Source organism: Triticum aestivum, chromosome 4A (genome assembly GCF_018294505.1).
Source record: "Triticum aestivum cultivar Chinese Spring chromosome 4A, IWGSC CS RefSeq v2.1, whole genome shotgun sequence".
NCBI lineage: Eukaryota > Viridiplantae > Streptophyta > Magnoliopsida > Poales > Poaceae > Triticum > Triticum aestivum.
The window spans coordinates 464,647,967-464,662,975 of record NC_057803.1 but is presented as its reverse complement, the minus strand read 5'-3'; the positions used below and the strand labels follow the sequence as shown (position 1 = coordinate 464,662,975).

At 43.2% G+C, this 15,009-nt stretch overlaps 2 protein-coding genes across 3 annotated transcripts; one reads left to right on the top strand and one right to left on the bottom strand.

Moving 5' to 3' along the window:
• Positions 1 to 496: 496 nt before the first annotated feature.
• On the bottom strand, positions 497 to 8,074 carry LOC123086376 (alpha-L-arabinofuranosidase 1). Of its 2 annotated transcripts, none has more exons than XM_044508137.1 (18): positions 7,948 to 8,074; positions 7,401 to 7,597; positions 7,231 to 7,285; positions 6,454 to 6,650; positions 6,018 to 6,139; positions 5,778 to 5,925; positions 5,468 to 5,537; positions 4,220 to 4,365; positions 4,092 to 4,137; positions 3,934 to 3,986; positions 3,146 to 3,296; positions 2,594 to 2,712; positions 2,407 to 2,478; positions 1,973 to 2,079; positions 1,661 to 1,717; positions 1,379 to 1,571; positions 994 to 1,137; positions 497 to 897 (listed from the first exon to the last, which is right to left on the bottom strand). In XM_044508137.1, exons 2-18 carry the CDS (start codon positions 7,578 to 7,580, stop codon positions 772 to 774), a joined length of 1,986 nt encoding a protein of 661 aa, XP_044364072.1. In that variant the 5' UTR covers positions 7,581 to 7,597; positions 7,948 to 8,074; the 3' UTR covers positions 497 to 771. The 2 variants fall into 2 exon arrangements, with proteins under 2 accessions (XP_044364072.1, XP_044364071.1); XM_044508136.1 differs by having other exon boundaries at positions 7,872 to 7,950.
• A 1,853-nt stretch (positions 8,075 to 9,927) lies between these two features.
• On the top strand, positions 9,928 to 10,887 carry LOC123086378 (uncharacterized). The gene has a single exon (XM_044508138.1). The coding sequence runs from the start codon at positions 10,007 to 10,009 to the stop codon at positions 10,646 to 10,648; it is 642 nt and encodes a 213-aa protein (XP_044364073.1). The 5' UTR covers positions 9,928 to 10,006; the 3' UTR covers positions 10,649 to 10,887.
• The last annotated feature ends 4,122 nt before the right edge of the window (positions 10,888 to 15,009 follow it).

Genomic DNA, 15,009 nt, shown 5'->3' with positions numbered 1-15,009 from the left:
CACTCCAAAGGTTATTACCACACATCATTGAGGGCTACCATTTTCGGCTTGCTTGCTAGCCACTGTTTGGATGGGCAGGCTTATGAGCATCATTTTACAGCTTCCTCTACATCTCTGCCTACACTCTTTACTACAGTACCTTGTTTCGTCAACAAGACAGACACCATTCCTGATTATTTTCCAGGCTATGGCTTCACACAAGTTTCGTCCAACATCAGTGAACTTTTTTTTTTTGGAAATGGAGGTAAAACCCCCGGCCTCTGCATCATGATGATGCATGCGGCCCTTTTATTAAAAATCCAGAAAGTATCCTCAAAAGGTCTTACAGCTCGCAAATGGAGCAAAATCGAAGCAAGGTAACAGTAATTTGCAAGCAATAAACTCACATGGAACATCAGTGAACTAAATTGTGCTTCCAACATAGTTCAAGCCAATGACAATTATTTTTGATATGCTCTGCGGCAGGTCAACAAGCGAAAGCAAATTGACAAAGATATCATCGTGGCAACCTTTTCATTCATTTTGATATATGCTTGCGGCAGGTCAACAAGTAGTGTCATGGATACCAGGACCGATCACATGAGGCCTAATAGCCAAATACCAGAAAAACAAACCTATATTTATTTATCTATATACTTCCAATGAACCAGGGAAGACAACTTCACATTTCGCTTGCTTTCTGGAATCCATGCACCAGACCTGCTGATCGATCAATGCCTCGTGTAAATCATCTTGTTTTCCACCTCGCCTAAACCTCTCACCATTGCTTCTTCACATGTCAGCTGCGAGCTCGCCGTACTCATCCAGAGCCAGATCAAATGAAGTGAAAGAGTGAGGAACCAGCATGGCCTGCATCTCCTCTGCAGCGCTGGGTAGACCACTTTTTACCGGCTTAACCTGCATCAGTTGCAAGATACATGTTTTACAAAAAATTCTAGTGCATATACCATATGAAACAAAAAGACCGTAAGCAAAGCAAAGGCGCCATCTTACCTTAAGTGGGTCATCGAACGAGTTCTCATCCAATGAATCGTTGGATGTGAGAACGGTGACAGCTGATCTTGACGCATTAACACCAGCTTCCAGTCCGGTTGCAGATAATGTGAGGTTCACAGCGTTCGGCCCAAAGTTCACAATCTGCAGAAAATCACATGAAGATTGGTACAGAGCTCTAATTTCTAAAACCTAAACATGTTACTCCAGCAGTAGAAACCATGTCTGTGACTTTTTTATGCAAGTACATAAATGTTGAAGCAATCCTGTATTGTCATACGTGGATTGGGCCATTTCAAACATCAAGGCAAGCTTACTACCCTTTATCTAATGAAGCAAAGCAATGACATGCAGGCTGGGAGGAAACTAGGACAACTGGCTTTACCTTTATCCTCAGGAAGATATCCTCATTGTCTTGCCAGGTAATTGCAGATGCTGCCAATGAACCAGAGTAGCTGGAATTGAGTCTCACTGGATGGATCACAGCACCACTTGATTCACCGAAAAATGTCTGCATCCAGTAACTAGGAGTTCCATACTGTTGCCAGGAGTTGAAGACTATCGCATCTGGGTTCCATCTGTTCATTATATTCAGACATAATCACTGAAACCGTCATAAATAAGAATGCTAGTACGAAAACACACACAGAATGCTGTCAGTGCTAACTTGCGGTCGTTGTCATTTACGAAGAGTGGAGCATAGCTCGCCATGTGGACGATATCACTGCATAGGAGAATGACGCAAAACCATCTCATTAATTCACAGTAAGGCACTACTGTTAAATAAATATTTAGAATATTATTCACTGTTCAACATATGTACTTATCTCATAGTTTCTTACCATATGCACAAGTACCAAAGACCGATTTACACCCAGGAAAACTTATATATAGAAAGATAACTTATGATAGAAAGGCAACCCTTTGCATTAGTGGTGTTTCCCTAAACCTCAAGAAAAGAAGGAAGGCAAGACATTACCTATTCACTTCTAATCCAATGAGGAATGCAGCCTCTGCCAATGAAGCTTGAAGGCTTCCCTTGCTGGTATCCCCATCAACATGAACAGCATACTCACTAACGAATACCTGAAATAAGATCTTAGGATAGTTATAAGATACCTTCAGTCTACAGAATACACAATTCTAGAACACGATAACAGTGTGATGCTTGTCACTATGAATCAGTTAAGATCCTCCTTCCAAGAAATCTGCATGGGAATTGCAAAGATCTAATACGACGATTTCAATAGATTTTTTGGTATATAAATCAGTAAAGGTAGATGTCAACTTCAGTTGCACAATAAGCGGAAGAAATAGTGACCTCAGAACACCCTAGAAAGTCAGAAACTAGGTCCATGAAACATCTATTGCCCACATAAACCACTCCATAGGCCTTTAGAAACTAAGCCATACCTTAGGCCCGGTACGTGATGTCCTGCTAAATGTATCTTTCTTGAGAAAAAGATCATTAGCACTGTTATATATCTACAGAAACGAAGGCAGAGTATTTTAAGAAAACACTGGTAAAATAACTACTAAAATATCTGATGAAAGTTAAGCAGGGAGAAATGACAAACTAATTTGCAAGCAATAAACTCACATGGAAATCATATAAATCCGCAGGATGGTCAAGTGGCTCAGATGAGCCATCGCAGTTTGAAATAATTTGAATATCTGGATAGGCCCCTCGTATGGCATTGTAGAACTTGAGGTAATGTCCTGTTAAATAGAATTTAAGGGCATCACATGCAACATGGGAAATTCTGAGCTAGCTCTTCACTCTTTAGTATTCCAGCAAAACAAGTGAACGCCACTGTAATTCTGTAGGCTATGATGGAATAGCTTAATTTATGTGCAAATCCAATGTTAGTAGTCTAGTGGACCATAAACTGGTAAAGTGGGCGGCTCAATTTTTCTTCCTTTTTTTCATGGCATTGCTATGATCATAATCAACTCCACAATTCAATGATGGCTAAAAAGGGGGAATGAAGAAGTAAAATGTGGTTTTAGATATGCTCGACAAAAAAAGTCATGTCGAGGAACTGTCGTTAGACTTGGCCAATGGCCATCACATCACTTCAGACTACTAACATATTCAATAGGAAACGTTACCTTTACAGTTTATGCATGTTAATTACTAATAAAAAATTACCCTGGTAAAATGGTTTGGTGTTGTCACAATCTTCATTCCCAACCGCGACATACTTCAGCGGAAATCGTTCAGGATGCCCCATTGCAGCTCTAACAGATCCCCATGTCGATTTTGCACTTCCCCTAGCGAACTCAAGGCTGTCCAATACATCCTATAGCAAGTCAAGAAAATAAATAACTTAAAATCATGATAAATGCATAGGCCTAAATATATGTTAGATGAAAAAATTTAAGATGCTCCCAAATTGTTCTGGGTCGTCCATTTATGTTGATATAATGGCTACGATGAACCATTACCTTGTAGAGGATAAGAGGCCACTCTGACCTTTCTAAAGATATAGATGCCTTTTCACAAATACATAAATATACCAGTACAATTTCAAAAGAGCTCTTGTTAGATCGATAGCATCTGCTATGAAGGAAAAAACAGATGGGCTAACTTTTTTTGAAGAACATTGACAGTGACATAGGGGACACACTATGTTCCATTGTGCCAGTTTGGCTTTCTCATTATGCTAACTATCTTCCTTTTGACCAATGTTCACTCGAGTATACACACTATATGTCTATATGTTGTTGTCATTCAGATACCATACCAGTAAACTAGCATGCAGCTGTTATTTTGACAAGACCACCTAACTTACCTGGATCTAATATGCTCATAAACATGCTCTGAAAAGAGGCGCCATGTGTTCTTTTTGTATACGCACCCAGAAAAAAAAGGGAACATTAAACTGTACTGCACTAAGAGTGATCCACAAGTGAAAGATCTACTCCATAAAAAAATACCTTTACAAAAGGTGCGATGGCAGTGGTATCAACTTGATCATTCCGGCTGATCCCTAAAATTCAAGAGAAAAAAGTTCAAGAAATTAATTGGTATGCAAGTGATTATTCAAGATATGTTAAAGTAGGATTAATGAAAAAATAGCGAGAGTACTATTTACCAGCATTAAAAACCCAGATTGGCTCGGCGCCCAGGTCTTCCGCAAGCTTTAATAGACATCTCACACTCAAATGTATGAGTTTAGATATGGCTACACCTAGAAAATTCATATGAGATTAATCAGCATACCTGGAGAAGCTCATAATACCCAAGACCATCATCTGTCCAGTAATTCCAAACGTCTCCATAGTGCCCAGGCCTCTCTTCCCATGGACCGATAGTTTCCCTCCATCTGAAAGCATTTCTTAACAAAATGCCTTCAACAAAGGTACCACCTATCAAAAATGGTGTGAAATATCAATATATCCATGATTGAAGAATTGTTAAAATTCTAGTTACAAAATTTCATTTGTTTCTAGAATAAAGTACCCACTATGGCATCCATATGAAAAAAATACAGAGAAATATGGCATCCATATAAAAAATACAGAGAAATAAGGCAACATATGACATCAGGGGTAAGATAGTCATTTTCAGTTTAACTTGCAATCTGGATTAACTTGTCGTCAAATTTGAAACTTCTACTCATTCTTCAAATTTAGGTGTTAAGCATACAGTATCAAGTAAATTAGCATCAGCACTCTAATCTGGACTAGGACGATTAATAAGTTGTACAGTTTAAAAAAGGCAATGATGTACTTATATGTTAAGCATATCATCTCAAATCAACCTAAACAGAACAATTATGTAAAAAGGGTTGCATAGGACACTAAAATAATAAGAACTTTGTGCTCAATTCTAGTTTGTTCTTGTAAAGTAGTTTTAGAATTTTGTGTTATCGATATCTTGGACTATACCACAAGATAAAAATTGTCTGCTGGGTACACCAGCTGCAAGATCTATTTTTTGGGTTAGCCAACTTGATACATAAGAGAACATTAAGGATCAATTTGATCAGATATGTTCAACACTCTTATGTAATAAGGTCAGCTATTGATATGGCCTAATGGGGCATATATAAGCACAGTACATGGTACAGTAGAGAGTCCTACCCTATCTTGCACATCAAACCTTGCCAGTTTTCACTCGATTTCTCAACCATAAAAATGCATTCTACAGGACAAAAGGAGGCTATGCAGTACAAAGGAGACTACCATGTACTTCTACATTTTTTTGCTTCAGTCATTAGTAGTTCCCTTGGCAGACGTAATAAAGTTTATGATTGTCAGTCTAGGCATATTCCTGTTTGAGATTGGCTGCTTAATTAGTTCCTACCAAATCCTAATGGCTGAATATGATCTAAAAAATACAAAGGAATACCCACCAAAAGTTTGCGAGAACCATTGGATATAAACAGTTCATAAACATGTTAGAAGTTTAGAACATAAACGTGCAGCATTTATTAGTTGATCTTAATTTCAAAAGCATATGAAATACCAGGAAATCGTAGGAACTGTGGTTTTAAATCCACAAGCATGTGTATGAGTTCCTTGCGAAAGCCATGGCCCTGTATATGTACAACAAAATAACGATTAAGGTCTCTTGTAAACTCGTACTTAGAAGCATTAGATAAGATGGATTAAATTATCATTATGATTTATTATTATTATTTAAGTTTCTAAAATATAAATGCAAACTATTATTATTATTATTATTATTATTATTATTATTATTATTATTCCAGATCACATCATGCGGTTGGGAGTGTCAGTACCCAATAGGAAGACAGGATAAAAATGCAATTCACCTTGTATGTATCTGAAGGTATGAGCGACACTTGATCGATCCATATGACTCCCCTTTTGGAAGTTGTTAACTCAAGTCTTGAAGTTCTGCACGTTCCTTTAGCTAATAATTGCATCTCTATCTTTCTCCAATCTGACACATTTGTATCTCTGTAAACACACCGTATGTAATCCTTTCAGTCTTAGTGAAAAAATTAACAAATTGAAAATCATCTTATCTCAGTGCTAGGGAAGATATATACACTATGACAGCTGCTGCTATATTTTGCAGTCCATCTGAACATGTGAGTGAAGCAGTCAACTCCACGGATTCTAGTGATCTGATATACATTACCAGATTATAGCTCTTCCCCTCTTCGATGTTCTGGAAGTGGAAATGGTCAGGTGCAGCACAAAACCAGAGGGAAAAAGTGAAAATGCTTCTGAGAAAAAGGATGCATTCCAAGGAAGCGAAGGCACAGCATTAAATGGAGAGCTAAAATTACCCAAGGAAAATATGGATGTGGATTAGAACAGATCAAATTATGTTTCAGTTTTCACTTTTGGGAAGAAAAACATTTGCTACCATTTTTCAGCTAGCAATACTGTAGCCTGTAAACTGTTGACCATCATTTTTTTATATTTATATTTTAATGCTGATGTTCCTGTCCACTTAGTATATTGATGAATAAAACGTACCATGCCCCAGAATCCCGGGTTGTAAATACCAACACCGCCAGCTGGACACTTGGCACAAAGAATTTCCATCCTTAGAGCAACGATATTTCTACTGAAACAAGATGCTCTTTCAGTCTTCACGTATATGGAGGATTCGTCACCAATGATGGACCATGGATCTATATTTGAAGGAGTGTAAGGCCCTCCAGCTTCAAAACCTAATGCACAATTCTGTAACAGTCAGTACATGGCTAAACGTGAAATTTTATCGACATGTTATAAAAGTGAAAGGCCAACAATATTTTTTGTATTGTTATTGGTAAATACCAACAATTTTATCGACATGATTTGTTTTGTTCTGCAGTGATTGCAGAACTTCCTAGGGAAGAGAAACAAGAAGCAGGAAGGACTGCCAAGTGCCAACTGTCAATATGGAACGGGAATAAATATAGAAGTAACAGAAATCTGTCCTGTTATTGTTCTTTGTACAAAATTTCGTACGATCCAGTTGCGCAAAAAAGGGTACTGTACTCTTTTATACATAACTGACCATTCAGCCTATATGAATCCTTGTTAACAGGGGAATTTGGATATAGGTCAGTGCAAAATTTCAGAGTTCCAAAAAATGCAACTAGGTGTATGTGTAATTGTGTATCACTGCCATGTAAGTCACTGCACGGCTTTTGGAGCTGTGTATCAAGCGCAATTGTCTGTAACGTAGTCCAGAACTTTCTGATAACATGTTCCCAAGAGGTAGTGTACATATAAGAGCTGATAGTTAGTACGTAACAGCAGTACCTCTGTTACTGACAAGCTCCGCCCACAATCCACCAGCTCCAGCGTGGTTGATTTCCTAGAATGAATATTCAGTGAAGGAATATTGTGAAAAAACAAGAATAACCAGGAGAGTTTCGTGTTGGAATTTAAAGGCAATAACTATTAACTGTTAACCAAAAGATGGCATGCACCTCAAAGAACAAGCCAAAGAGGGTTTGAGGGATCTTTCTGGCGGCCTTCCATGATGTATCGACCTCCAGCAGTGCCGTCTGATCCCCCTCCGACTCTGGCGCCAGGCACCCGCAGCTCAACGAGAGAAGAAGCAAGGAGCAGAGGATGGCAAGCAAAGTTGCCGCACCCTTGGTGCCCATCCTCCACTTGCTCCAGCCTGCAGATAAACAGCATCAGCTCAGTTCACGGATCGATCGAGCATGTAAAATGGCGACAAACAGTAGAACTGTTTCCACAAGAGAACCGAATAATTGGGGGCGCCGGTGAAGGAAAGAAAAGAAAAACCAAGTGGCAAAGGTGAACTCGTTTGGGAAGAATATAGCGGGAAGAAAACATAACACACGAGGGAAACCAAGTGAGCCTCCTCCCTTAGGCATTCCATCGAACACCTCAACCTCTCAGACATGATGCGTATGAACAGTAGTACTGACCGGAGCAGGGAGAAAATGACGCAGACAGAGAGGGGGGTCGCCGTAACGAACAAGATCGGATCATGGAACTGCTCACCTCCGGCCAGCACTCGAGGGCGGAGAGGCAGGATGCCAAGCGCGCGTGAACTGTGATGCCGCGATGGTGTTGGTGGGGTGCTCGGGGAGGAAGAGGAGGTGCCGCTGCTTTAAGTAGCTGCTGCGAGCCCATGACTACGAACGAGGAAGAGAAGAGAGGTGGGTGGGTTTGGTGGGTCCAAGAGAGTGGGACCGCGTGCCACGTGGAGCTTGCAGTCAGTAACTTTGCCCGTATCAGCCGTTGGATGTTGATCCGGCCGCCGAGCGAGTGGCGATGGCCGATGGGCAACGAGCAAACCCTCGGTCGTTGCTTCCCGGGCTAGATTGGACATGTCCCGTTGTGGTTGACTTGTCGGTGTTCGGAGGTGGAATTCAGTCTTGGTTTTACAAAATATTTTTTATGTCAAAAATATTTATTTTTTCAGTCAATAATAAAATCGAACATGGTCGATCACCTGTTCATGCAATTCCCCATAGCTGCTACGCTTGGGGATGGTCAATTGTGCTTTTTAGTTTTGATATGAATTTGACTCCGGTTAGCGAATTTTGTAGTTGAATTTCCAGTTTTCCCCTAGTTTAGCGTGAATTTTGTAATTGGCAAAAGAAAAAACTGAAAAGGCATGTGTTGGATGGAATTCATCCCCACCCAACTAGTCTTTGTTAACATTTTCTAAAATCTTGGACGGACACAACATCAACGATTGCTGTGGGCAACAAATCAATGACAATAAATAACCTTCTTGAGTGAGCTGGCCACGTCGTTGGTGAAGGTAAGGGTGATTAGGTCGAGTGAAGACTGGCGGCCTCAAAGGAGAAGACAACATTTACGAATAGCATCCTAGAAATATTGAAACTGAATTTGTTTTCAGATTTCAAAACCATCAAAACAAAAAAGATGGAGACCCTACCACGAATCGGTTACCTAATTCAGTTGACCCAATTCAATTCCAGCATACAAAAATGCCCTTAAAAACAAGATATCAGGGAGATGTGTGTAGGCACAACATACTTATTCTCGCGCTCTCAAAAGAAGAAATAATCAAAGGAGCTCGTAGAGGTCTACTCACCTTTATTAAGCAAACACATTGGTGAGAGCAATTTTTTTTTTTTTTGCAAAAGTTAATGGGCTGCCATGTATCCTATGCCTATAAATTTCATATAGTAGGAGACACCATCAAGGATTACATCCATCCACATGGTTGCTTCTGGACCACAGTCTCTCTCTCTATGGCCTAGTTTGTAGGAAAAGCCCCACGCCACGTTGCTTGTGTCTTACTTCCATTCCCTTTTGGTAAGAAATAGACGGACAAGAAATGTTGCGGCCCGCTCACAATTGCACCTCTTTGGTTGGCATCTTGCCTCGATTATCATCACCTATTTTTCGAGTCTCATTATTACCACCTCTCGGAGCATTTCTTTGTGTATACACTTACATGCATAGTATTCTGTCTCATACTCGATTTGCAGGCCGGAATATCTCCTCAAATCACAAGAAAGGAAAACGAATATAGCCATTTGTGGGTGGTAGAGTGAGGAGCAACAATGTGCGTCGTCACATGCAACGCGATGAGATGGATACACTACACACACCGATGATGAAACTTGGAAAGGCTAGCTATAGCTGACTACAGGTCCATTGCTTGCTGCGATGGCTCACTGGTTAGTTATGTTGGTCTAAAAGAAGCTTGAAAGGAAAGGGCCACTATGGCAAGATAGCGTGACTCACCGACGCGTAGTAGTTTGGCAGTTCCTCTTCTGTGGTGCTAGGCTGCTAGCCACGTGTTGGGCAAGTGATCTCTTTGGCTTTTCCCGACGGTCAGAAGTGCCATTTCTCTGAAATACCGGGGCAGTTTTAAGGCCGATCGTAATGTATTCCCTCCGTAAACTAATATAAGAGCGTTTAGAATACTAAAATAGTGATTTAAACATTCTTATATTAGTTTACAGAGGAGTAAATCCAAAAGTACACATGGTTTCAGTATGAGCGTGAAGAACACTCCATGATACTCGCGTGGTGAGCGTGGTGGTCAAATACAGAATCAAATCGAAAATAAAAATATATGCAATCAATCTTCCAACACCTCACATCTTCATCTGCCATCTTCGACACATACACAAGACGGAATCCCTCTCAGGCAATGGCTTCCTTCTCCTGCTCCTCTAGTAGCGTGATGGGCGTGATCTTGCTGCTCTTCTCCGTCCTCCTTGCGCCTGCGCGGTCGGCCAGCGACCAGATGATACTTGCCGCATGCAAGACCGTCGGCGGCGGGAGCACCTACTTCGACGTCACGTTCTGCTTGGAGGCCCTCGGCTCCGCGGGCGGCTCCGGCGGCTACCAAGACCTCGCGGCCGTCGCCGTGGACCTCCTCGCGACCAACGCCACCAGCACGGAGGCCAAGATCGACCGCCTGCTCGGGTGCGGCGGCGTGGAGGTCAAGGCGGATGACGCCGCCCTGGCGCGGTGCCTCCGGTCGTGCCAGTCGCTGTACGGCGGCATAGTGGACGACGGGCCTGCGTGCACCGCCGCGGTCAAGGGCGGGAGGTTCGGCGAGGCGACAGCGATCCTGGAGAAAGCCGCGGCCGCGGCGAAGGAGTGCGAGGGTGGGTTCGAGAAGAGGAGAGCGGCTTCGCCGCTGACGGCGGAGGACGACGACGCGTTCAAGCTCGCAAAACTCGCCGTCGCGTTGCTCCGTTTTGCTTGAGAGCCCGGAAACGGACATTGCTGCTACCGATGTTTCGATTTTTTTTTCTTTTCTTGAATATTTCGTATATTGCATACCTTTTCTTTAGGGTAGCATAATAATCTTCTTGATTAGTTGTTCTATTTATAACCGTGTCATGTGATCTGTGATCTGCGTTGTTGGTTAGATCATGTACCGATGATCCTACGTGTCGTCTGTTGTCAAACAGTCAGGGCGAAAATGTGAATTGAGGACTGCAGACCCTCTCGCAATAGTTTGAATTGCACGGTCCGGACAATTTTACCATCTAACGCGATCATGTATCGGTTCACTCGACGGACGTCACTTTTAAGTAAGGGGGGACTTTATGGATGTTCAGACTGCTGCCACGCAAGGGTCTGACAACCCCGGCCCACCCAAAACCTCTCCATTTACCTGCTCTTTCCCGCCCAAAGCGATCAGTGCCACATTCATGCTAGCCCAGAGCGGATGTGACCTCTCACGTTGCTTCGGCATTAAAGCGGTGCGCCGGCCGACTGCTCCATTCAAACAACGGCGCGTTCGTCTGCCGCCCACATTAACCACCTCGTTACCTACCTAGCCATTCGCTTCCAATCTCCTCTCAGCACCACGACTACCATGGCCTCCTCGAGCTCTAAAGCCTTCTCGAACAGCCTCTTGTCCGAGCAGAAAAAGAAGATCGCCACCATTGCAGCCTGCTGGCAGGATGACAGACGGACGAGCTCATCGGAGGTTAGTGTTGCAGACGCCCTAATGGAAGAGGCGGTCAACGAGCAGGCGCTAAGGTCATTGCTGGTTGATGCTGGTGTGACGCTCCCGATTTGACCGTACACTAATCATACACGCAAACGTGTACGATCAAGATCAGGGACTCACGGAAAGATATCACAACACAACTCTACAAATAAAATAAGTCATACAAACATCATATTACAAGCAGGAGCCTCGAGGGCTCGAATACAAGAGCTCGGTTATAGATGAGTCAGCGGAAGCAACAATATCTAAGTATAGACATAAGTTAAACAAGTTGTCATAAAATGGCTAGCACAAACTGGGATACATATCGAAAGAGGTGCGGGCCTCCTGCCTGGGATCCTCCTAAACTATTCCTGGTCGTCGACAGCGGCCTGCACATGGTAGTAGGCACCTCCAGTGTAGTAATAGTCGTCGGCGGTGGCGTCTGGCTCCTAGGCTCAAACATCTGGTCGCAACAACCGGGTATAAAAAGGGGGAAAAGGGGGAGCAAAGCAACCGTGAGTACTCATCCAAAGTACTCGTAAGCAAGGAGCTACACTACATATGCATTGGTATCAATGAAATGGATAGTATATGTGAACTGAACTGCAGAATGCCAGAATAAGAGGGGGATATCTAGTCCTATCGAAGACTACGCTTCTGACAGCCTTCATTTTGAAGCAGAAGAAGAGAGTAGATGGTAAGTTAACCAAGTATCACCGCATAGCATAAGCCTACCCGACGATCCTCCCCTCGTCGCCCTGTGAGAGAGCGATCACTGGGTTGTATCTGGCACTTGGAAGGGTGTGTTTTATTAAGTATCCGGTTCTAGTTTTCATAAGGTCAAGGTACAACTCCGGGTCGTTCTTTTACCGAGGGACGCGGCTATTCGAATAGATCAATTTCCCTGCAGGGGTGCACCACATTTCCCAACACGCTCGATCCCCTTTGGCTGGACACACTTTCCTGGGTCATGCCCTGCCTCGAAAGATCAACACGTTGTAGCCCCACCTAGGCACAACAGAGAGGTCAGCACACCAGTGTAAATCCTATGGCGCAGGGGTCTGGGCCCATCGCCCATTGCACACCTGCCCGTTGCGAACGCGGACGGAAACAGACCTAGCCTCCCTAATACAAGAGCAGGCGTCCCAGTCCAATCCGACGCGCACTGCTCAGTCGCTGACGTCAAGAAGGCTTCGGCTGATACCATGACGTCGAGTGCCCATAATTGTTCCCGCGTAGTTGGTTAGTGCGTATAGGCCAGTGGCCAGACTCAGATCAAATACCCAGATCTCGTTAAGCGTGTTAATTGAATTAACCGCGGACGCCGACTAAGGCCAGGCCCACCTCTCTCCTAGATGGTCTCAACCTACCCTGTCGCTCCGCCATAAAGGTTCGTTCAGAGGGCCGTCAGGACAAACGTCCTTTTGGTCCCAATTCGTGAATCACTTGCGGGTACTCTACGAGTCGACCCGACTTTAGTCATCACATATATCATGTATTATGTATATAAGTATATACCCGTGATCACCTCCCGAGTGACCACGTCCCGATAGCATGGCAGATGGACAAGAATGTAGGGCCACTAATGGAATACTAGCATCCTATACTAAGCATTTAGGATTGCAGGTAAAGGTAACAACAATAGTAGCAAGGACAGGCTATACATCAGAATAGGATTAACGGAAAGCAGTAACATGCTACACTATTCTAAAGCAAGCAGTAGAGAGAAGAATAGGCGATATCTGGTGATCAAGGGGGGGGGCTTGCCTGGAAGCTCTGCTGAAAAGGAAAAAGTGTCGTCGGTGACGTAGTCGATCACAGGGGCATCATCGATCTCGGGGTCTACCGGAGAGAAGAGGGGAAAGAAACAGTAAATACAGAGCAAACATAGATACCACTAAGCATGACATGACGAAAAGTAGAAGTGGGGTCGACCTAACACAGTACTGCACGATATAGGTGAAGGGGGAATTCAACCGGGAATGTTTTCCCGGTTTCGGACGTGTGTCAGACAAACGACCGAAGGGGGAATGTTCCATGTTCAGATTGTTAGAGGCATCTGATAGGTAAACGGACCGCGTATTCGAATTCGTCACGCCGTTCTGAATAACTTTCATGTATAAAAATTTTCCATCCGAGATACGGTTTATTTTCTATGATTTTTCAAAGCTTTAAACAATTATCTTGAAAATTGGCCAAGTCTGAGAATCACTCAGTTTTAACACCATTTAACTGTTTTCCGAAGGCTATAACTGTAGTTCTGTACATCCTATGGCTTAGTACCCTTCACCAATTTTTATCATCTTTCTGTGATCTACATGATAGTATTGTTGACATCCATGTTAGAGTTCAGTTGCTTGATCAAAACTGCATTTGAAAAGTGCCACTTGAAGTTAATTCCAAAAACTGTTAAAATGTACGAACATAGAATTTTGTGATTTTCATAGGATTTAATCCTTACATCTTTTGAATTTGGTCCAATGAGATGTTTTGAACCTTGTCAAGTGTACTACCTGCCTATAATATTTTTGCTCCTGTTAGCAGTTGTTTAGTCATTGTTTAGGGACAGTCCAAGGGGTTACTCAACGTAATATTAGAAAAGCTAGCTAGCAGCTATAGTAAGCATCAGTTAACATCGACAACAGCATACGAGTAGCAAGCAGTAGCAGCAGATAACAGGTAGGCACGCCGGCGCGTGCGCACGCGCAAGGCACGACCAGCGCGGGGAGAGGCGGCGCGGGGAGCAGGACGGGGCGGCGCGGCGCTTGGCAGCGAGCGGCGCGTGCGTGGCAGGCAGCAGCGGGCGACGCAAGGCGGCGAAGGCAACAGCGAGCAGCGGTAGCGGCGCTAGAGGCCACGGCAGCAGCAACCGAAGTGTGACGCCTGAATAATTAAGCTACAGTAAATTTCTGTTAATGATGTCACGTCACCATGATTATTATTTCTAATTTTACGTTAGTTCGAAACCGATTCAAATTTAAATTCAAAATCAAGTCAAACAGTAAAAGTTTTTCAAACATTAAAACTAAAATGTTTAGGTTGTGTCAAATAATGCATAGGTATTTATGATGAAGAAATCACACTTTTATAAAATGTTAGAGTACTCTAAAATGATTTAAACAATAGTTGAAACAATTATTTAAACGTCTCTTAATGATTAAATTATTGAAAACCACTTTTTATAACTACAAAAATAATTAAGGGAGTGGTATAACTACTATTACTAATTTAGATGCTAACTATATGATTTAAAAAAACTAACTAAAACAATTTGAAAGATCCAATAAACAGAAAAGAAATTGAAAAATAAAAAGAAAAGACAAAAAAATATAACTCGCGACCCAACTGGGCCACGGCCCAACTGGCCGCACAGCCAGCCGGGCCACCTAACCCCTATACCCCCTGGTCCACCCCCGCAAACCCTAAACCGCACCCACTCACCCCCCACGTCGCTAATCCCCTCCTCCCGATCCAGAATTGGATCGGGGCTCGACGACCTGATGCCACTAGACCTCGCCGTCGCCCTATGCCGCCCGCCGACGCCGCACGGAGCCTGCGTCGCTCGCGTCCTCATCGGAGCTGGCCTGCCGACCCCGACCTCGCCGTGGCCTCCTCGTCCCCTC